This window comes from Oryctolagus cuniculus, chromosome 11 (assembly GCF_964237555.1).
Source record: "Oryctolagus cuniculus chromosome 11, mOryCun1.1, whole genome shotgun sequence".
NCBI classification, from domain to species: domain Eukaryota; kingdom Metazoa; phylum Chordata; class Mammalia; order Lagomorpha; family Leporidae; genus Oryctolagus; species Oryctolagus cuniculus.
The window spans coordinates 37,990,393-38,014,560 of record NC_091442.1 but is presented as its reverse complement, the minus strand read 5'-3'; the positions used below and the strand labels follow the sequence as shown (position 1 = coordinate 38,014,560).

Here is a 24,168-nt window from a genome sequence, read left to right as displayed (position 1 = left end):
TTATATCTATTTGTGTGTAGTAATTTTACAATCTTCTAAACATATACATTGTTGAAGATTTGATGAAGCCAGCTTGCTCAATTGACTGATATTCCTATGCACTGACTAAAAAAATCCAAAGGATAGAATCTGTTAAACTGAACAGGAATGAATTAACAACAGAGGAGCAGTCTGTCATCACAGTGTGGTGTGCACTGTAGCATTTTTTCATGGTGCTGGGCTGCCGATGACTCATGGATGAGTTATGATGGGGGTGGGGCTCCAGGGGGGATCTGGGAGTATTTGACTGAGTTCAGTAGATTGAATTTGGTTTACAAACAATGGGTTTTCTGTTAGAATCAAAACAACTAACTTCTTCATGGACCTCAATGGTGCTGAGCTTCTGTACCTAGGTCACACCCAAAACTTCCCTTCCCCTGAAACTAGGCCACATAAGGGCTGCTATTCTGCAGCATGCAGATTCAGAGAGCCTTCTGACCCAGAGAGAGAGAAACTTACCGTGATGGCTATTCCCGTCTCTCTGTGCGTACTAGGAATTGGCTTTTAGTTGACCATACCCATATCCCTAGTTTCTCCTCCTTCTTTACCTGTCACCCCAAATACTCTGGTTGCCTTCTGCTTGCCTTTGAAGACAGAATGTATCCTTAAAGAGATAGTGCTTCATTGAACATATACAGATTCTCTGACTAAACTTTTTGGCTTTCATGGGAGGCAGGACATACTTTGTTTGCCATGAAAATGTTTTGCTCCTGTATGAAAGGTAAGTATATTGTCTCCAAACAACCAAGTCACTAAGACTTGATACCATAACTTAGTCCCTTGTTTCCAAAGTATCTGGAAATGTCTATATGATAGTTATCTGGTTAATTTTTCTTATCATATGGAATATCATGTACGAAAAGTAACTTTTCTCAGAGTCAAACTCATCTCAACTAGTTTTTACCTGTACTCCTGAATCAACCAGCTTTATAAGTCCAGGAGTTTTTTTAGTCACAGTTTCTGAAGCCAAAGTAATGAGTTGGCACAAATCATGAGTCACTTAATGGGATTAAAATTGATATTATACTTACCAAAAGGAGATTGATGTTTGCAACTTATTTATTTCAGCTACTGAATTATTTTCTCAGGCTATGAGGTGGAATGCTTTACTTAGTCTGTACACACCTGATTCAGTTGTCATGCTAAGAATCAAGCAATGGGAGGCATGATTCCTTAGGAAAAAGGCTGCTCCCTCATGTCACAGCTTTAACAGACCAACTCCTGATATACATCAGTTGTGGGATTTTCCTAGGTGTCCCAAATCATTGACACGGCTGGCAAAAGGTGGTGGTGCTAAGGACTCCAACAGGACTTATTTTGATCCTGTGATGTCAGAGGGTGTGTTTTGCAGAGGCACTAGAAACTGGCAATGGGCAGACACACTCTTGTCCTAGATTGGCTATTTTGAGGTATTGGGCAAGTGACTGAACCTGTTTGAGTCTCAGTTGCCTCATATTTTCAAGTAAAACCCTGATAGCCTTATTAGCAGTAAAAAGATGTGAATGTACCAAGATTGCATCTCATGTCTGAATTTGAGACTCTGGTTAGGGAGAAATAAGACCAAAAAAAAAAAACCCTCAATTTTAAAGGAGATATGAGCCAGTAACTATTGTAGACTTTGATTTTGCTTTTGACAAAATGAGAAAACAGTAGGGAAAATAGTCCACTATTATTTTTGTATCCTTTTTTTGAACACCTAATCATTTCCAAATCTGCTTTATGCCTTTATAAAATATTCGCTAAAATTTTCACTGATGTATGGTGAAACTTAAAAAGCATATACATTTATTATATATTCATATACAAACATGCATATGGGAATACATATTCACATCTTTCTTTTTTTTTCTTTCTTTCTTTTTTTTTTTTTTACAGGCAGAGTGGACAGTGAGAGAAAGAGTCAGAGAGAAAGGTTTTCCTTTTTCCGTTGGTTCACCCCCCAATAGCCACTGCGGCCTGCGTGCTGCAGCTGGTGCACTGCGCTGATCCAAAGCCAGGAGCCAGGTGCTTCTCCTGGTCTTCCATGCGGGTGCAGGGCCCAAGCACTTGGGCCACCCTCCACTGCACTCCCTGGCCACAGCAGAGAGCTGGCCTGGAAGAGGGGCAACCAGGACAGAATCCGGCGCCCTGACCGGGACTAGAACCCAGGGTGCCGGCGCTGCAGGCAGAGGATTAGCCTAGTGAGCCTTAGCGCTGGCCCCATATTCACATCTTTTTTAGATGCTAATCAGACACTGTGTCCTCAGAGGAGTAATTTCCCTGCTTGGTCTGGAAGTCAGCATTCACTGAATTATGTTTTTAAAGATGGAATTGAGGGACCAGCATTGTGGCCTAATGGCTGAGGCCACTGCTTGTGACACCAGCATCCCAAATGGGTGCTGGTTCACGTCCCTGCTGCTCCACTTCCCATCCAGCTCCATGCTAATGCACTGAGAATGGCACTGGAGAATGGCCCAAGTGTTTGGGCTCTTCCACCCATGTGAGAGACACACATGTAGCTTTTGGCTCCTGACTTTGGCCTGGCTTCATCCTGGCCATTGCAGACACGTGAGGAGTGAATCAGAAGATGGAAGATCTCTCTCATTTTCTCTCCCTCTCTCTTTATGAGTCTGACTTTCAAACAGATAAATAAATCTAAATAAATCTTTATACATAAACAAGTAAAAATGGAGTTGAAGCTGTTCAAACATTCAGAAGGTAACTCTAAGGAGTACACATCCTAAGCTGTGAACATAAATATGTGAAGAAAAAGGTAAATGATTATTGAAGAGAGATTTACAGGAAATTTTACATCCGTATGTACTATGTAAAAACACTTTGCTGTCTGGTTATGGAAATATAAAGTAGAAATCAATATTATTTTTCATCAATGCTTTCAGAATCAAATGGAATTTCTTTTTTTTTTTAATTTATGGAGCATGGTCCTCAAAGCTGTTTTAAGCAAGTCTAATAATGAAAATGACACATTTTTCATGTGTTAAAATAAACTGTTGAAGGACAGAGGCTCCCAATATTTAACTCCATATTTATTTCTTATAAAGAGCAGTTGATGGAATAGTACAAACTGTATAATGGCTTGACAAATGTCTACTACAGCTCATCTTTAGAGATATCCCCAACTCTGCAATATCAGTTTTGAGATGGAGACTAGATTTGCAGTAGTACATGATGCTTTATGATTAATTGATCTATTACAGTCTCTGATTGAGGTTGAAGTTTAAAAACAAAAACAAAAACAAAAAACACTGCAGCTTTCTAGATCGGACCTTTGACTATCAAGACAGTGTGGTGGAGGTGACGATGGAGGAGTCTCATGTTGATGTGGCCTTGAAGGTGGTCTACAGATTTGCTGAGACTCATTTTCCCATGTGTAAGCAGACAGAGATTACAAAAGAATTGTAAGGATTTTTGAAATTAAGATCCCTTCCTGCTAGCTGGCTTATACTAGAAATAAAAAGAGAATTACCTCTTAATCCCCTTAGGACCATGGGTGTACAGCAGAGTAGTTTCTCTAATTGATAGCCTTTGGGTGACCCTTTTCTTTACATCATTATATGCTAATTGGCATAATGATGGGGTCTTATTCCAGAAATTGAGTGAGTTCTTCATTGGTAAACGAGCAACTTTAGAACATCTTTCTGTAGTCAAAATTGTCTTTTAAAATCCTATTGAGGGGCCAGTGCTGTGGCTTAGCGGGTAAAGCTGCCGCCTGCAGTGCCGGCATCCCATATGGGTGCCAGTTTGAGTCCCGGCTGTCACACTTCTGATCCAGCTCTCTGCTATGGCCTGGGAAAGCAGTAGAAGATGGCCCAAGTCCTTGGGCACCTGAACACATGTGGGAGACCCGGAAGAAGCTCATGGCTCCTGGCTTCAGATGGGCGCAGCTCCAGCCGTTGTGGCCAGTTGGGGAGTGAACCAGCAGATGGAAGACTCTCTGTCTCTCTTTGCCTCTCTTTCTTTCTCTTTGTAACTCTTTAAATAAATAAATAAATAAATAAATCTTTAAAAAAAAAAGAAGCGCTATCAAATAAAACCCATCAAAAGATGGTCAAAAATCTTTGATTAACATACTTCATATTTTGCATTTCATTGTATGTAAATTTTACCTCTAAGGAAAAAAACTAAAGGCATCATTGAAGTTTAGTTAATAGTATTCATGCTTAAGGTGTAGTGAATTGATTTTTTTTTTTTTTTTTGACAGGCAGAGTGGACAGTGAGAGAGAGAGACAGAGAGAAAGGTCTTCCTTTGCTGTTGGTTCACCCTCCAATGGCCTCCACGGCCAGCGCGCTGAGGCTGGCGCACCGCGCTGATCCGAAAGCAGGAACCAGGTGCTTCTCCTGGTCTCCCATGGGGTGCAGGGCCCAAGCACTTGGGCCATCCTCCACTGCACTCCCTGGCCACAGCAGAGAGCTGGCCTGGAAGGGGGGCAACCAGGACAGAATCTGGCACCCCGACCGGGACTAGAACCCGGTGTGCCGGCGCCACAAGGTAGAGGATTAGCCTATTGAGCCGCGGTGCTGGCCGTGAATTGATTCTATAACTTGCTTTGAAATGTGTATGGATTGATGAGTGCATAGAAGGGTGGATAGATGGGAAGACATAACATAAAAACACAGAACAATATTTATATAATCTACATGGCAATAATAGGAGCATTTATGGTAGAAATCTCTTTTTCTGCAAGTTTTCAAATTTTCATAAAAAATGTTGGTGGAAAAAACATTTTGTCTAGTGATAAAAACACATACTCTGAGACCAGTCTACATTGCTAACCAAATTTTTGGTCTTAGGCAAGTTTAGTGTGACCCGGTTTACTCAAAACATGGACTTAGTACAAATCTGAAAGTTTTTTGAAAATCAAACAGTATTTACAATGTTTTTAGCATGTAGTGTGACGTAAACATCTGTTAAGTAGAGGCTGGCTTTGGCACAGCAGTGAAGCCACAGATTGGAGCACCTGCATTCCATATTGGAAGGTCCTGGGTTCAAGTTGTAGCTGTGTTCTCCATTCTAGCTGCCTGATAATGCACACTCTGGGAGGAGAGACGTGGTGGCTCCAGCACTTAGGTCCCTGCCAGCCACATGAGACATCTGAATTGATTTCTGAGCTCCTGGGTTGGCCCTAACTGTATCAGGCATTTGGGGAGTGAACCAGGAGAAGTCATATGACTGTGATGGCTCTCTTTGTGTGTCTGTCTTTTACACATTTTAAAAAAAATTACTAAATAAAAAATTTAAAAATCTCTGATATGGGATAATTTATGAGAAAACAAATTCTATTGATTTTTCTTAGGCATCCAGTTTGGAGAACAAGAACTTTATTAGTACATGATGATAGACACATGTGTTCTAAATGATTAGTCATTTTCCCCCTAATCCAGGCATATTTCATCTCCTGCTAAGGAGCTCTAAAAATCACTGGGTTGAATCAGTAACATTTAATTTCTATTTTAATTTCCTTTTAAAAAGTTCTACTTTCTTAAAGCAGAACTGCCCACTTAATCTTTATCTCCAGGCTTGGGTGCATCGTAAAGGGGACTTCAAAAAGTTCTTGGGAAAATGGAGTTGAAAAGTCAGTTTATTGTGGTGAAAAAGTTTGGAAATACATGTACATGAGCAGCCTTTACAACATTCAGGGAAAATGTATATTCAAAAAAAAAACTATGCATAGATTTCAAACATTTTTATACCAAAATATACTTGTCGTTTAATTGAATCTTCCACAAGCTTTTTGACATTTCCTCATAATATCTCAATATCAGTTTAAAAACCTGTAGCTACCTAGCCACACAAGTAACAATAATTTTTACAAAGAGAGTAGTGAATAGTAGCCATGTTTTCCAAGAAAACTTGAGACCTGTCAATTAATTAGTAAGAGATTACATGCTTTAAGTTTAGGAACAAGCCTTGTGTCCTATGAGCTGGGTTTTTTTTAGTCTTTTAAAGAACTAGCCATATGCATAGCAAACAGACATTTAAATAAAATTTAAATAAAATCTAAATGGGATGAAATGAGTGATGTCAAGTGACAGATTATTCGCGGTGAATGGTCTTTATTCATCCTACCATGTTCTTCCATATGATTGCATGTCTGTTGTGTACAGACTCTGAACTAGGTGCTGGGGCTTTCACCAAGCAACAAGACAGAAATTCCTGCCCAAGTGAGCTCACAATCTTAAGGCAGAAGCAGACAAAACAAGAAGTAACTTTGTGTGTGTGTGTGTGTGTTTGTGTGTGGTTTGCAGATGGTGTTAAGTGCTAAAGCAATGATGAGGGTGTAAAAAGGGGCAGGAAGTGAAGAGATTTGCAATTTTAGAAATGATTGCAAAATTAAATCTCCCAGAGAAGGTGATAATTTGTGTCAAGATGTTCAGGGTGGGAAGGGACAGCCCTGTGGATATCTGGGGAAAAGGTGAATAGGAGGGAACAGGAAATGCAAATATCACAGGTGGGAGGCTGTGATGTAAAGCTTGCTTAAGGAACAGTGAAAAGTGTGCAACTGGAACAGCATGAGCTCTGTGGGAGACAGCAGGAGATGAGTCATAGATGATCAGGCCAAGGAGTCAAGGTCATTTTAAGGATTTTGGCTTTAGCTTTGAAGGAAATGGGAACTGTGGAAAGGATTTGGGCAGAAGAGTGACATCTTTGGATTTCATTGCAGCAGGCTCACTGGCTGCTGTGTTGAGTCCTGCAGGTAGTGGCAGAGAATTGGGTAGGGATGGAGGCAGAGCAAGGTGGATTTGAAGTGGTCCATGAATTCCTTGATATTCCTCCCATGAGAGGTAGGACGGTCCCTTTCCCGTCAGCCTGATGGGCATGTCTGTGATGATGTCAATTCAGTTCATAGTCCCAGCTTGCCTATCGTTTCATTTTGAAGGTCAGTTCTTCTGGCCTGGGCAACTGTGTCATTGCAGCTATGGCCTCGGACGTCATGCAGTAGGAAAGAGCTATATCCGCTTGCATTTTCTGAATTCCTGACTAGGAGAATCCATTAGCATAATGAAATGGCTGTTGTTTCATGCTACTAAGTGTCGGGCAGGTATTTTAAACAATAGATGACTGAACCCCAGGGAAAATAGATGGAACTGTTGAAATCGTCTGGGTGAGAAATAATGATGGCCAAGACCAAGGTAGTTGCTGAGGAAGAGGCGAGGGATGGTGAGATTCTGGATATATTGTGAAGGAAGGAGTATGCTTTTCTGACAGAATGAATGTAGAGTATGTAGAATGATAGAAAAGTCGTGAATGATGCCAAGTTTTTTCACTTGAGCCATAAGAATAAAGTTGCCCTTTATTGATATGAGAAGGATGGTAAGGGGATCAGGTTGTTTGGGGGACAGAATGAGGGAGTATCAGGAATAGTTTTTTATATGTTAAGTTTGAAATGCCTTTAAATTATGCACCTGGAAAGATTAAGTGTACAGTTGGAAATGCCTCCTCCTGACTCCATGTGCATTAATACTCACATCTGTGTATCAAGTAGTCAGTTGGAAATGCCTATTATGTATATATAATGATGAGACAAGATCAGGTCATCACGTGTAACATGCAGTCAAAAAATAGAAGTGGTGGGGCCAGCACTGTAGTGTAGCAGGTAAAGCCACTACTTGTGGGCATTGGTTCGAGTCCCGGCTGCTCCACTTCAAATCCAGCTCTCTGCTATCGCCTGGGTAAGCAGTTTAAGATGGCCCAACTTCTTTGGCCCCTGCACCCACGTAGGGGGCCCAGAAGAAGCTCTTGGCTCCTGGCTTCAGATTGGCACAGCTCCAGCCATTGTAGCCAATTGGGGAGTGAACCAGCAGAGGGAAGACTCTCTGTCTCTACCTCTCTCTATAACTTTCAAATAAATAAAATAAATATTTAAAAAAGATTATAAAAAATAGAAGTGGGACAATGACTAGGCCTGTGATAATTACATAATTTATAGGTCAAAAATATGAGGAGAACCAAGAAAAGAAATTGCAAAGGAACAGCTATTGATAAAGGAGGTAAATCAAATGTCATATCCTGAAAACCAAGAAAGCAAAATGCTTTTAAGAAGAGGGAGTGATTACTTGTGTCAAATGCTATTGACAGGCCAAGTAAAATGAGGATTGGAAAGTTATCACTGATAAAAGTTTTATGACACTTATTGTTGAACACCTTTTATATACCACGCATTGAACTGATTATTCTTAGAACAGCAGTAGAGGAGAAAGAAATGGTTGCAAGGTAACTTTAATAGATAACAGTTGTCATTTATTGAGTGTCTATTACATGGCTGATGTTTATTAGAAGCTTATATGATATGTAATTTAATCTTCACTGTAACCTGATGAGATATGGATCAGAGACATGAAGCTCCTCATCCAATATGACATGACTAGGATGTGGCAGAGCAGGGACTCAAACCCAGTTCTACGTGACATCAAAGCTAGTATTCTTTCTATTGTTCCTGCTAAGGGGTTTATATTTTCCTAAGAAATCTCAAGGAGTGTTGGGATGGGAATAGCAGAAAGGTATGAATACCGTATTCATATCTTTCTGGCAAGTTCAATATTACTTAGTGTTTTAAAAAAGGGTATGAAAGGAATTTTGTAGTAAAATAAATATCAATATCCTGTGAATAAAAATAAAGAATTCTCACACCATTTAAAAACAAATGCCTAACACTTATGTATCTTGTTGCCTGGGTAGCTTTGGGTTATATGTGTTTTCTCTCTTTGCTGCGTTCTTCACTCTGCCTTCTCTGGGAAGAGGTGTTCTACTGGTTTTTCTGGTTGGGTTGTGAAAGCAAATATAGTCTAAGTGGTAAAGGCATTTCAGAGCTGGAGTTTATAACCTGGAGATTTGAGAAGTCAGGGAGTATATGAAGTCTCTTCATGGAAAGTGTTGTGATTATGGATAGAGTTGTTTTTCTGCAGAAAGTGTCTCTCATTTCCTCCAAGGGAGGGATCCTTGATATGCAAAAGTCAGCCTTTGGACTCCAGGACAACTCCATGACAGAGAAAGATCAGTCATGTGCAGCTTACAATTAAGAGGATAATCAAAATCTGCACGTAGCCTTTTTTCTTGGGCAACTTCTGAAGGCCCAGTTAGACCAGATCTAGAAACACGGTGACCAGGCTTTATGAGTGTCTCATCTAACAAAAGCTTTGTGTTCCTCCCATGAAGTCCGAGAAATGAGGTTTGCCAATAAACACTGCCAGGTCTGTGACATTTTGTCAACATTTGAGGATCTACTATTTGAAATCAGAGTTAGTCAAAGAAATCCATTGTGTGTAGTTGGTCCTATGAGTTCTTCAGACCTGTGCATCCCAGAGCAAGTGTTAATTTAACAACATGGAGATCTCTCCTATTGTTTTTTTTTTTTTAATTTAAGTTAATTTAATTTTTTTGACAGAGTTAGACAGAGAGAAAGGTCTTCCTTTTTCCATTGGTTCACTCCCCAGTGGCTGCTACAGCCGGCGCGCTGCACCAATCCGAAGCCAGGAGCCAGGTGCTTCCTCCTGGTCTCCATGCGAGTGCAGGGCCCATGGACCTGGGCCATCCTCCACTGCTTTCCCCGGCCACAGCAGAGAGCTGGACTGGTAGAGGAGCAACCGGGACAGAATCCAGCGCCCCAATTGGGACTAGAACCCGGGGTGCCAGTGCCGCAGGTGGAGGATTAGCCTATTGAGCCATGGTGCCAGCCTCCCATTGCTTTTTAAAACTATAAAGTCATTCTAAATAAGAGGAAACAAATTCCCTGAGTCATTTTTTCTAAAATATATTTTAGAATTTTTTTCTAAAAATATATGAGAAAATAGCACTTGATTTATGACCTCTTATTGCCTACAATTCAGAGGTAAAAAATTGGTGGTTGGTAGCAGTGTTTTTTTTTTTTTTTTGAAACTTATATGATTTGCATTTATTTGTTTAATTTATTTGAAAGGAGACGGTGAGAGAGAGAGAGAGAGAGAGAGAGAGAGAGAGAGAGACTGCGAATGAGAGATACCACTAATCCTCTGCTTCTGTTTTGCTTCCAAAATACTAGACAAACCCATGGCTCAGCCCGTCTCAATCTAGGAGTGGGGAACTCACTATGGGTCTTCCACATTGGTGGCAGGGACCCTACTCCTTGACTCATCAGCTGTTGACACAGTGTGCATTAGCAGGGAGCTGGAATTGGGATCAGAGTCTAGACTGGAATCTAGTATCTGCATATGGGATATAGATGTCTCAAGTCATGGTTGACCCACTGTGTCACATACCTGTCCTTTGATTTAAGTTTTTGAAAATTAGATGCCAATACTTAAAAATCAGGAGAATACCTACCTACGCTGCATGACCAACACAAATTTAGATTTCCGGCTTCTTTTGAAGCAGAAAATCTGTCAAGATGGGGCCTTTTTTAAAATCCCATGGTATCCCTTGACTTTGTACATTGTTATTATCCCCTAGTGTCTTACACAAACTTAAGTCACTGACAGCTGCTCTAGGCCTTTGCAATCTCAACCACCACTGAAATCAAATGATCTTCAATGTAGAAAAATTTTCAGTGAGAGCAGGATTCTGATAGCACTTTGATGGGTGGAGTAGATATGGACAACATTTCTCTCAGCTGTGCTTATGTGTTTTTTTTTTCCCTCCCCAAATATTTCATCTAAATTGCAAATTACCTGGCCAAGATATTTTTTTCCTAATATGATGGCAGTACATCCTTTTCACATGAGCTTATAGGTTGATATACTTTAGAATACAAGTGAAACTGCAGTTGTTTAGGCCCACTGAGGCAAAGGTAACCATATCAATGAAAAATTAAGTGTATATAGAAATAAGTATGATTGATTTCTTGCAAGGTTACCATAAATCTACATCTAATTTCCAAAGAGGAAGCTTCCCTAGAAAACTTTACCCAATAGATAAAATTAATTTTCAATTGGAAGTCACTAAATATATTTAAAATTACATTCCTTTAATTAATAAAATTAAGATATTGACCTTACTTTAAAATATGTATTCTTTTAATTAATGAAACACCTGACCACACACATTCTCTTAAGCTGGCCCTTTCTTAATAGAAATGCAATAAATTACAGGCTTTCTTAGGTTGAATAATTTGGCAAAGGTCCAATGATTGTGCTTTTGCACAATATTCCAGGTTCATTGTATTTGGTTTTTATAATCACATACTCATCCCTAATTTAGAAACCTAAGCATACATTCCTTGTGCCAAACAAAACAAAATAAAAGTTTACAGTGTAGGAAAGGGCATCTTTGCCAAAAACGGAAAGCAAATATACAGCCAAAACAAACTCTTCCCTGAATATTTAGAAGCAAGCATTGACAATGATTATGAAGGGAGATTACAGAATGACTTTCCTAGGCATTTTAAGAAAATATAATTTCTATGTGTGCATGTTCTGTTGCTTTTGAGAAACTACCACTAAACTTAAATTACTCATCGCTTATTTCCTCAGGAATCTGTAATACGGGTGGAGCTCAGCTGGGGCAGCTCTTCTACGCTGCATGCCGATCAACTGGAGCAGATGGACTCTGGGGCTGGGGGATCCATGTCTAAAGATAGCTCTTTCACACAGTCAGTGAGTTGATGCTGCATCTCAGCTAGAAACACAGCAAGAACGCCTGGTTTCTCTGCACTTGGACTTCTCCTTTGACTGCTTGGGCTTTCTCCAGGCATCTTGTTTGGGTTCTAAGAGGAATGGGTTCAAGGTGCAGGGTTCTTATAACAAGACTCCGAAGTCCCAGAATGCCCCTTTTATCAGTCTGTTGGCCAAGTAAGTCATTAGGTGCGGTCCAGATGCAAGAGGAGTAGAAATAGCTCCTACCTGTCTATGAGAAATGTCTCCCAGAATTTACAACTAACGTTATCACTTCACATGTTTAAGATATTCATAATGCCAGGAAATGTCGCACTCAGCCTGTTCAGGGAGGCCAGGTGCCCTTGCAGAAAGCTTCGGAGAGGCAGCTTATCTCTGGAATTCCATCTGGGGATATATCTGAATCCATTTGACTCAGGGTCACATGGGGTTTATTTAATTTAATTCAGAGTTATTCAAAGTGAAGCATGGTGGGGTGGCCAGTTCTCTGCTGCAGTTATCTGTGATTAAACATTGTTGCATTTTGCAACCTCAGATAATGTGACAGTTTGGTGTCATTAAGAAGCAAAAAGCAAGCAAGCAAAGCAACCCATCAGACCTTGAACTCATACTGACTCTTCCCTTTAATGCTGACACCAGTTGGCTCCGTCTCTGTGGAAGGAGCTATGAACCCCACTCCCAACGATATCTTATGTTTAGAGAGGAATAAGAACTTAAGTTGCTGGATTGGACATATGTTGTTTTCAAACTTAGTTTTGATACTTATAAGCTGGTGACCTTAATTAAGTTATTAACACTTTCTTTTTCCTTACTTGTAAAATTTGGTCTGATAATACCCAGAGGATTATTGCAAGATGATGAATGCCTGGCACTTCAAAATAACTCAATACTGTTAGGGTTTATTGTAGTTATTTTCTTGGTTACCTCCCAAAGTTCCTTTTAAAAAATTTTCTTTATTTAAAAAAGGGAACAAATTTCATACCTAGAATTTTAGGGGCATAGTGATACTTCCCATTCTACCTTCCTACCCCCATTTTTTAAAATAATTTCTTTCTTTCTTTCTTTCTTTCTTTCTTTCTTTCTTTCTTTCTTTCTTTCTACAGGCAGAGTGGACAGTGAGAGAGAGAGAGACAGAGAGAAAGGTCTTCCTTTTTGCCGTTGGTTCACCCTCCAATGGCCGCTGCGGCCAGCACGCTATGGCCGGCATATCGCGCTGATCCGAAGCCAGGAGCCAGGTGCTTCTCCTGGTCTCCCATGCGGGTGCAGGGCCCAAGGACTTGGGTCATCCTCCACTGCACTCCCGAGGCATAGCAGAGAGCTGGCCTGGAAGAGAGGCAACCGGGACAGAATCTGGCACCCCGACTGGGACTAGAACCCGATGTGCCGGCACACAAGGCGGATGATTAGCCTAGTGAGCCGTGGTGCTGGCCCATTTTTTAAATTTCTACAAGGACATACTTACGTTTAGTGAAATAAGCCAGTCCTAAAAAGAACAATATTATATGTTTTTCCTAATTTGTGGTAACCAATAAATGTAGTACATAATAGCAAAATTAACATTTTGAGATGATAATTGTTTATAGCCCTTATCTATACTCTTGAGGAATAGTGGTTTTTCAACTTACACTTGTTGATTCTTTATCTAGTGGAGTGTTACTTTGTGATTATAAAGAAAATTGAAAGTACCTCCCAAAGTTTTTAACTATAGACCAACCTATATTACGAAATGGAGCATGATGTTCTAGAATACTGTGTTAGCAAAGAAAGTTGAAGTCTTTTTCTTTTCTTATATGTTATCAATGCCTTGAACAACAAGATGATATATTCAGTTATAAAATAAAGGTCTCTAGGCCTATTTTAATGGAAGACAGTTTTTGGAATAATGGGATAGTTGTTAAGAGTAAAAAGGAGTTACGAGTTAAATGGGGGGGGCAGCACTGTGGCACTAGTGGGGATGTTGACATCTCATATGGGTGCTGGTTCAAGTCCTGGTGGTTCCACTTTCAATCCAGCTCTCTGCTATGTGCCTGGGAAAGCAGAGGAGGATGGCCCAAGTGCTTGGGCCCCTGCACTCATGTGGGAGACCTGGATGAAGCTCCTGACTGTTGGCTCCAGCTTGATTTCCATCATGGCTATGGCAGCCATTTGTGGAGTGAACCAGCAGATGGAGAATCTCTCCCTCCCTCCCTCCCTCTCTCCCTCTCTCTCTCTCTGTGTGTGTCTTCCTTTTTCTTTCTGTAACTCTTACTTTCAAATAAATAAATAAGAAAAGTTAAGATGAATTGTCTAAAGTTGATGTCCCGGTTTTCTTCTGGATGTGTGACTTTGGGGAAATAACTTACATTCTCAGAACCTCAACTTCCTCATCCATAAAAACATGGCTAACTATATCCATTTAGGAGTACTGTTCTGAGAATTAAATGAGGAAAATTATGTAAAAGTGCCTGGCATGTAGCAGCTCCCAACAATTTTGTTTATTAGCTTCACCACCATTGAACTGATGAAAATAACTAGACTATTTCAACTAAATTTCAATTTGCACATTATGGACACAAACAGAAAATGGACTTATAAAGGATTTCTCCATGTAAATATTATACAATCTATATTTTCTGGATTAATTTAAATAATTACTTAAAATATCTCTCAATTTATGTGCTAATACAAAATAATTTCAATTCTTTTGCAGTCTAACAGAATTTAGCTGGTTGGTAGTGCTAATCATCGTCTTTATTATTTTCCATGTATATTCTGTCATTATTTATTAAGTTTAGCTCATAAACCTTAGTCATTTTTCCTGGCTGAACAATTATATTGCTTTATTTAATTTGGCTCACAAGAAATTTATAGATTAATTTTGGCAGAATTAACATGTTTTTCATCTTGAGTCTTCCTATACATGAGTATTGTGTGTCTTTATGCTTATTCAAATTTTCTTTCATTTCCTCCAGTGACTTTTTTAAAATTTATTTTCTTTATTTTTAATTTTTTAAAAAAGATCTATTTATTTATTTGAAAGGCAGAGTTACAGGGAAAGAGAGAAAGGGAGAGAGAGAGAAAGAGAGTGAGAGTGTGAGAGAAAGAGAGAGAGAAAGATCTTGCATCTGCTGGTTCACTCTCCAAATGGCCTTAATGGCCAGAACTGGGCCAGACAGAAGCCAGGAATCAGGAACTCCATCTGGGTCTCCCCCATGGGTGCAAGGGCCCAAGCGCTTGGGACATTTTCTGCTGTTTTCTCAGGTACATTAACAGGGAACTGGATCAAAAGCAGAGCAGCTAAGATTTGAACCGGTGCCTGTCTGGAGTGCCAGCATTGCAGGCAGTGGCTCTACCTACTAGGCCATAGTGCTAGCCCCTCCAGTGGCATTTTAACCCTGTCTTTAAATTGATCTTCAATTTTTCTTTTTACATTTTGTCCCAGGTCTTTCATGTTTCTCAGACTACTGTGAAGGAATTTTTGCTTCCGTTGCATTTTCCAGTTGGTTCATATTTGTTCTCTCTCTCTTTTTAAAATTTATTTATTTATTTGAAAGTCAGAGTTACTCAGAGAAGAGGCAGAGAGAGAGAGAGAGAGAGAGAGGTCTTCCATCTGCTGGTTCACTCCCCAATTGGCCACAACAGCTGGAGCTGTGCCAATCCGAAGCCGGGAGCCAGGAGCTGCTTTCTGGGTCTCCCACATGGGTGCAGGGGCCCAAGCACTTGGGCCATCCTCCACTGCTCCCCCAGGCCATAGCAGAGAGCTGGATTGGAAGTGGAGCAGCCGGGTCTCCAACTGGAATCCATATGGGATGCCGGTGCTTCAGGGCATTAACTCACTGCACCACAGCGCTGGCCCCCGTATTTGTTCTCTTTTATAATGTCCTTTACCACATAGAGTTTTAGATTTTTTAGATAAAATTTGCTGAGTTTTTATGATTTTTGCTTTTTCATCCTGCCTCAGTTCAAATGGGGAAAATCATGAGAATGATATTCAACCTTGATATATTCCTTTTCTCCTTAGCCATGCGGTGTGTAGGCTCTGTTTGTGTTCCTTAATAGCATAATCCAGTTTTCCATGATGATTAGCTTATTAGGTCAGTGCTAATCCATAAACTATTCTCTAAAAGTCAAAAAGGAATAAAATTCAAGCAGTCTGAGAGAAATACAGCTTATAAAGCCAGTTCTCTAGCACTTACAAATAAATGTGGCTCTAGCTGACACTCTTGGTGGTGCATTCCGACTCCCATGAATTCTGATGATTTTTTTCTGAAAGCACCTGTAGCTCACCTTGAAGGATTTCTGGGGTGACAGGAGTTTGCTCAGTTCAGGTGTGGGAGGGCTTAATGCGCTGTTTGGTTAGTGTCTGGGAAATTTGCTGAACAGATGACGGATAGCCATTTATTGATGTAAACTCCAGGTTTCTTGTGTCTTAGTTGGAAAAACTTTAGAGGTCCATTCTACATCATCTCCTGCCATGTCCCCAATAAGTGTGAACCTCCTAGTAGTAACCTATAATACAGTTGTTTCCCAAGGTCATCTTTCTTACTCTGTAGCACGGAGTTTGGCTGCATTGTGTCCGTAAAATAAAGTTAATAATGATGGACTAGTTTATTTGACGAAAGAAATTTCAAAATGGGAAAGCATTTAGGCTGGATGGATATTAATGGCTTTAAAGCCATATTAAAAGCATGGATATTAATGGCTTCTTTTGGTCAGATTTACAGTGAGATGTGGGAGCTAAAGGAAACAGGAAGGCAAAATTTGAAAAATTTGCAAACTGGTCAGGAAGAGAATAAAGAATAAGTGTTTAAAGGTGTGACCTAGCAACCAGTTGCTGAAGAGATTTATGCAGATCAAAGGGAGCAGTGGCTTTGAACTGGGACAATGAAAAAAGGCCCAGGGGCCAGCACTGTGACACAGCAGGTTAAAGCCCCAGCCTGCAGCACCGGCATCCCATATCGACGCCGGTTTGAGTCCCAACTGTTCCTCTTCCAATCCAGCTCTCTGCTGTGGCCTGGGAAAGCAGTAGAAGATGACCCAAGTCCTTGGGCCCCTGCACCTGTGTGGGAGACCTGGAAGAAGCTCCTGGCTCCTGGCTGCAGATCAGCTCAGTTATGGCATTTGCGGTCATTTGGGGAGTGAACCAACGGAATGGAAGACCACTCTCACTCTGGTTCTACCTCTCTCTGCAACTCTGTATTTCAAATAAATTAAAAAAGATTAAAAGAAAAGAAAAGAAAAGAAAAGAAAAGAAAGGAAAAGAGGCCCAGAGGACACCTCTTAAATCTTTGAGGCTGCCTCTGCCATGACAGGACCAGGAGCCCTCCAGTGCAAATTTATTTCAGAGACTGAGCCTTGGGCACTGTCTGTGGGCTTCCTGCCTAAGACCACTGTGGGGAGCAATCCGGACTAGACTAAGTTACTCGAATTAAGACTTATTCTATGCATCTGCTCTCCCACAACATGGCGTTGGGAGAGAAGTAAACAGCTTCCGCACAGCTGCCTCCAGTTCAACTAATAAACTGTAGGACTTGCTCCTGATTGGAGAGCAGCGTACTCGGCGTGTGGGCAGCCGAGTTGGGATTGGCAGAGGAGGACTATAAAGGAGGAGAGAGACGGCATGCACCAGGAACATCTATGGGGAACATCTAAGGGAACCCGTGCAGCCCCCGAGGGGGCCGGCCGGCGGTGTGCCGCTCCCCTGCGGAAGTGGGGAATGCGGCCAGGGGGAACTGCCCTTCCACGGAGGTGGAAGGGATAGTAGCCAACCCGGGAAGAACCAGCAGCAAACCCGGGGAGGGCCGAGCAGACGAAAGAACAGCGCAGGGTCCTGTGTCGTTCCTCCACGAAGAGGGGGAGCGACAGACCACCTTGGGAATCTTGCTTTCTGGTGAGGTGCTCTGCAGTCACTATGGCTGTGAATCAACAGACCCATGCAGATAGCAGACCTTGTATCCTTGTGGTGTCGACTTCACAGACACACAGAATGCAAACACTGGAGGGTCCAGGTGGCTTCCATTGCGATTTCAAAGTAAGGCTTGGCAAGTCCTATGAAAGTGTATCACAGGGTCAGAGGCCCTCAAGAGAGCCTCCAGTGAAGCTATGTTCGGTGAAGTCCTGGGAGGAGATCTGTAGCAGAGACTCCAGATATGTCCAGCTACCAGCACTAGCCAACACTTTCTGAGAAAACCTGCAGGCACCGTGCCAAAGCAGCCCAGAAGGTAATCATGTGGACTATGAGCAGCAGAGCCTTGGCGTGCTAAAGGCCTGTGGGCCCACTCTTCACTGTAGTGTACTCAAGAAGTAAGACCTAGAGCTTTAAGACTTAAAGTGTGCATTGCTGAGTGTTGGCCTTGCATGAATCAATTACTATTTTCTGTGTGTCTTTTTCTCCCTTTTAAAATAGAAATGTTTACCCTATCCCTGCATTGCTATTGTATCTTAGATGTACATGCTTTGCTTTTTTGATTTTACAGAAGTTCACAGCTGGAAAGAATTTACCTTGAATATCTCATGAGAGTTTGGCCTTGAATTTTTGGGTGATTTTAGAATTAGCTTTGGGAGTATTGGTAATGGAATGAACTCAATTTGCATTGTGAGAAGAACATGAGCCCCTGGAGTCCGGGGTGGATAGCTATGGTTTGGATATGATTTGAGTTTGTTCCCCCAGGGTTTTTGTGCCAGAAACTTTGCTCCCAATGGTGGTGGTACTGGGAGAAGGTGTAGAATCTTTAAGAAGCAGGGCCCAGTGGGAGGTTCCTAGGTCAACTAGGGGTGAGTCCCTGGAAACAACTGTGACTCCGACTTGCTCTGGGTTCTTGTCTGGCAGCATGATACCCTTTTCCTACATCGTTTTCACCACTGTGGTGCCGTCCACCATGAGGTCCGCATGAGAACTGAGCCGATGCTGATGCCATGTCCTTCAATTTCCAGAACTGTGAGCTAAATGAAACTGTCTTCTTCATAAAGTCCCATGGCTTCAAGTATTTCGTTATAGGATTGGAGAACTAGTGAAAGCACTCAGGCAAGCTGACCACAGCAAACACCACGTGAAGGAGAGAGAGGCCACCTCTATGATTCCTCCCTGAATTCCTAGCCTACAAAACTCATGAGAAATCCAATAGTTGTTGTTCCAAAGAGAACATATTCTTAATAAATATTGATGAATGAGTGGGTGAGAGAAAAAACTGCATCTTATGGATCACTACATTCTGCATGTAATGTTACAGCATATAGGGCAAGAACTCCATAAACACCAAATTAAGACACCTGTAACCCATGATATTTTGGTATTCCATGAAAGGAATGATTAGGGAAAGCCTCACAAATTTTCTTTCATCTTTATAGGATCAATTTAACAGAAAATGCAGACCCTATCCAGTTAAAAAAAAATAAAAAGTACCTCTAGGAGAATGCAGTAGTTAGAGTGAAGAAGATAGAAGGTCTACCTCCCTAGGTTCATGCTTCCCTAATAGATGTTTCTGGCAAACTCAGAAATAATTAGTGGCAAATAAAAAGCAATTATGTAGATTGTAACTACAAAGTAATTCTATGGAATTAAGTCAATAAGAAATTATAGGAACTATGGCATTTATGGATTAAGGATATTAGGGGCCCTTCTCTCTTTTATGTGGACAGGCTCAGAGTAGGGGAGAGGGAACCCTCCAGGACAGTAATGTTCTGTTAGAAGTGAAAGACATGATGGCATGTTGGAAATGGACAAAGAATGCACTTAATCAGTGATGACACCAAGTTTCAGTGCGTCCTCAGGGCATATGGGGTTTAAAGGAAAAAAAAAAATTGGAAAGCTTTGGCCCCTTGGCAGTCTTGAGATTGGGGTAATGAACTTGTGTACCACAGCCAGGATGTTCAAACTGGGCTATGTTGGAACAAAGGGAGGAGGATTCCTAACCAACGATCTAGCACTGGTTTTCATATTGTTGGTTATGCCAGGAAACCCTGGGTCAATGGAATCTCAAAGGGTCCTCCAAATAGAAAAGGCATAATTGTGTTGCCGAATGGTTGTAAATCGGAAAGAAAAGAAAGGGCCAGGGAATCTCTGGAGAAACTGGTAGGGATTGTAGATGCTACACCACCGAGCATTAAGTGAGGCATAATGTGTTTGGAAGATTACTAGCCTGACATATCTGTGAGCCTTGATGGATTTCTTTTATCACCAGCAAGGGTTTTGGTCAAGATCTAGTTTGTTAAAAAGCCCCAAAGCAAAACAGAGTTAAACTAGCAGCTGAGGATCAGGATAGCAAAGCCGACTTCACTCACATCATGGCAGGGGAAAACAGGCTGCATGATAGACTGTTTGCTGTATTATACTGTGATCTCAGCAGGGGTTATTCTTTTTGGAAAATATTTTTAAGCCATAATTGAGGCTCTCAGTGGAAGCCAATTTCAACTTAGTAACACCTAAATATATCTGAGACCACAGGCTGTGGACAGTCCTTCAGAAAGAGCAAAACAGCCGTGAGAACAGGCAATAGCAGCCCCGATATTTTCTGCTGCTCTCAGGAAAACCTTGACTTGGAAGGAATTACAGTCTTGTCGTCAGATCCTACTACTGGAGCCTGGGTTCTGTGTTACCTGGAATTGCTGTAACCATCTCTTTAAGTTCCTAACCTCATAGAATGTGTTTATAAAAATAAGATAAGAAGAAAGACACATGCTGTGCAGGCCTGTCTGACCGAATGAGAGCCTCCGGGGTCACAATGATCCAGTGGGTAGTGAGTAGGTGAGTGGCCAGGGAGTTCCAGGCATTCCAGTGTAAGAAGCATCTTGGGCAGTGGAATGAACAGCTATTCAGTAGAGAGTAAATAGTGGATATCATTGTAATTTCGCTCCTGGAAATAATGAGTGTTGAGTACTTCCTCTTCACATTGCTCCAGGTTTCAGATACTCAGTTGACAGAGCTCGGTACTGAGATAATCGGTAGACACTCCCCAGGCTAAGTTGATGTCTTTTTTTTTTTTTTTTTTTTTTTTTTTTTTTTTTTAACATTTTGGGAACTGTGCCTTTTCACACACAACCCAGGCTCCAGAGGACCTCCTGTCTCTTCTAACTGGACCCAGAAAATGAATTCACTGAGTGGAGCATTGACCCCATCCAGCCCTACCTGTCCTGAAACCTTAGAACAATCTGATCTTTTCCCTGGGTGGATGCTGGCTCTCTGGGATGACTGAATGATGGGAGATTGCGTGGCGTTCCCTGGGCAGCTTCTCCTTTCCCAACAGGGAGGCTACCTGTTTGGCTGCTCAGGTTTGCTCCTGACGCAGGTGAGCTCACCCGGTCTGCTCAGAGCAGAGCATCAGGGCATCATGTGGGAAGTGCAGAACCGCCTTTATATAAGAACCTCACAGACACCGGCTCCTTTGAAGAAGTTGACAATATTTCTTGAGTCCCTGCCCTCCCGCCCCACCCCCAGTACCTCCCCTCAAACCTTCCTTCACAGCCAGAGCAGAAAGTGTCACATGGGAAAACTCAAAAGTCTGTTGTAAAGGTGCGGCATGTCACCAGAGGCCATGGGTTCTGAAGTGCCTTGGCATGCCAGTGATGTCAGATTTCAAAGGACTCTGGCCTCAAATCAAGCTGCAAGCTGCGACAATGCTTCATTAAACACCAGCAAGCAAAACAAAACAGACCTTTTTCCAAGCAGAGACGTCTCTCATGTATGTGAGGACCATGCCATGTGCACTACAGTCTCGGCACAATTTACTTTCACTTCCTCTTTTTGTTCCAAAGCATTGTGAATGTAGCAGCTCTCCTGATGACCTGACAATTTAGCTGAACAGTGGGAGCATTCCGAATTTTGCCCTCCAAAGAGACAAAGAAAAGTCTAGCAGGAAAGGGTATATTCTGGGGAGTCTAGAGCTGTGTGGGTCTCAGTGTGTTCTCTCTTGTTTAGAAAAGAAATTCTCTCCTTAATCCATAGCTAAACTTTTTGGGAGCGGAGCATTGGAGCATTTGACATTAGCTGCCCTGAACACACAAAACACAACACTGAAGGCAGTTTAAGTTATTTCCACCTCAAAGAGCTTTGCAAAGAGACACAGAGGGGCTCAGATCATTCAGGATAAGGATGGGTTTGAGCGCTTCTTACCTGGGCTTCTCTCACTATTCCATTCTTGGTGCAGTGTCCGCCCTGCACACAGTTGCTCTCTGTCTTGCAGTTGTGCAGGGTACCATTGCCAACAGCACCACCTCCAGGATTAGCCATTTGGGGGGGAAGTGATGGAGAGGTCTCCTGGGGAGCTTCAGTGTTCCAGGCGCCAGGGGATAGAGGGGAAGCTCTTGAAGGCTGAGCCTGGACAGGAATCCGACCAGTCAGGCTTTTCCAGCCTATCTTTTCGCCAGATCTTTGAAACGAAAAACCAGTGGTTACCTTTACACTCCACAACTCCAGTCAGAATGTGGACTCCTCTGAGACAAACCTGCCTACAAAACTACAGAGGAAGTGGCCCATGTTGGCTCCTCCTGGGGACGGAGGAAACCTGGGGAGGGCGAAACCCAGTGGCGAGCCTCTAGGAGGCGGGCTGGGAGGTGGAGAGACTTTTAAAGACACACGCACAGGCACACTCTCACTGCCTCCTGCGCACTGCAGCGTCAGCTCCAGCACTACCTTTTTCTGTCACCTCTCCTTCCCCCCTTGTAATTACTTTTTTGACTGTCAACAGAGCTCAAACATCAGGATGCCTTTTTGGCTCTTAAACTGCATTCAGAGGTGGTGACCGGAGGCTAGAGGGAGGAGGGCACAGAAAGTTACTGTTTAACGAGAGCAGAGTTTCAGTTGGGGCAGATCAGGAAGGTTATGGAGGTGGCTTGTTGCACTGTGTGAATGTACTAAATGTTGCTGAACTGTACACTGAAAAATGATTCGCAAGGCGGATCGTACGCGATATTTGCTTTACTATATACTTTTTAGGTGGTGTAAAAATTAACAACTGTCAAATACTCAATATTCAAACCAATTAAAGCCAGGGGTATGATGAGGGACTGCTAAGTCAATAAGGCTTACAGGAAGACAGAATATATGGTTTCTCAGGATGACTTCAGTATCTCTGCAATGTGATCGTGGGAGAACCATACACTCTCTTTGTGTCTCAGGATTTCCACCTTTAAAACAAAACAAAACAGCAGTGTGGCTTGGGTTTGGGACTGACACAGGTGTTGTCAGGTAGGCAGTGAGAGCAGGGTCCCAAGCCCACACACCTGTGGTTTACTCATTAACTCATACTCTCAATGCACCAGTCATCAGAGGTCTGTTTCTTGCTATCCTCATCAACTAGCACTGTGGTGATATGGTTTGTTGGACAGTGTCAATCATTTACAGCTTACTGAGTCTTCCAAAGCCCACTTTCATGACTGTCTTGTATTGGGGATCAAAAAATATGATACCTCAAGGTAAAGAGCCCAGAAGCAGCTGGAGAAGGAACATTTCTCTCTGATCATCTCCTGACTTCCTGTGTCTTGCTTCCCCTACCCCCCCTCATTTTTTTTCCTATAAGGCAAGTGACAGAAACTAGAATTTTTCTTGCCCAAGGTGAAAACTAAACCCTCTTTCCCCCCAAAGCAAGTCATGAAGTCTAAACATATATTCTAGTCTTGTTATGGGACTGTGTATTGTAATCTTTTTTAGAAACATTTTTTTTTTTTTATTTTTTTTGACAGGCAGAGTGGACAGTGAGAGAGAGACAGAGAGAGAAAGGTCTTCCTTTGCCGTTGGTTCACCCTCCAATGGCCGCCGCTGCAGCCGGCGCACCGCGCTGATCCGATGGCAGGAGCCAGGAGCCAGGTGCTTTTCCTGGTCTCCCATGGGGTGCAGGGCCCAAGCACCTGGGCCATCCTCCACTGCACTCCCTGGCCATAGCAGAGAGCTGGCCTGGAAGAGGGGCAACCGGGACAGAATCCGGCGCCCCAACCGGGACTAGAACCCGGTGTGCCGGCGCCGCAAGGTGGAGGATTAGCCTATTGAGCCACGGCGCCGGCCTTGTGTATTGTAATCTTTAGTTCTAGGTTCTTGCCCCCACAGAGATAAAAATTCAAAGCAGAGGCATAAATATAGTACATAACTGAGCACTGGATTTATTTAAAAGAGAGAGAGTAAATACACATTCACATGTGAGGGTGGGCCACCCTATATGCAGAAATACCCATTATAAGTGGGTTAAAATTGCCGAAGAGTTGGGGGGGGGGGGAGACCAGAGCAGGATCCAGAGGCCAAGTGTAAGAGAAGGGAAAACCTCCCAGGCTATCAGTTTCTCTTATGAGATAGGTAGTGGAGCCCTATTTGGATATACAAATGGTGTGAAATTTAGCACCCACCAAGCTTTCTGAAGGTTTCATGGCACCACCATGTAGACTTTAACCCACATGGCCATCATCATATCTGCTTCCTCCTTGTCCCAGGTGAGACACAGGTGCATCATGGGAAAGTGGGCCCGCTGGATTGGCAGGTGAGGAAATAGTTACAATGCAGGGCTGGCAGAAATTGTGATTCTGTTCACTCATTCCTAACTAATCTTCCTGTCGAGTTGCCCCACAGCAGTCTAACCCTGTCAT

The 24,168-nt window shown here is 42.3% G+C and overlaps 1 protein-coding gene across 2 annotated transcripts in view; it reads right to left on the bottom strand.

The window, feature by feature from the left end:
- Positions 1–22,144, bottom strand: part of SPTLC3 (serine palmitoyltransferase long chain base subunit 3) — a 159,805-nt gene extending 137,661 nt beyond the window's left edge. The window contains exon 1 of one of the 2 annotated variants that reach the window (XM_017341811.3): positions 21,710–22,144. In XM_017341811.3, the coding sequence (XP_017197300.3) occupies positions 21,710–21,826 (117 nt within the window). In that variant the 5' untranslated portion in view covers positions 21,827–22,144. The remainder of the gene's footprint in view (positions 1–21,709) is intronic. The other variant, XM_002710970.5, reaches the window with a different exon arrangement.
- Between the last annotated feature and the right edge of the window lie 2,024 nt (positions 22,145–24,168).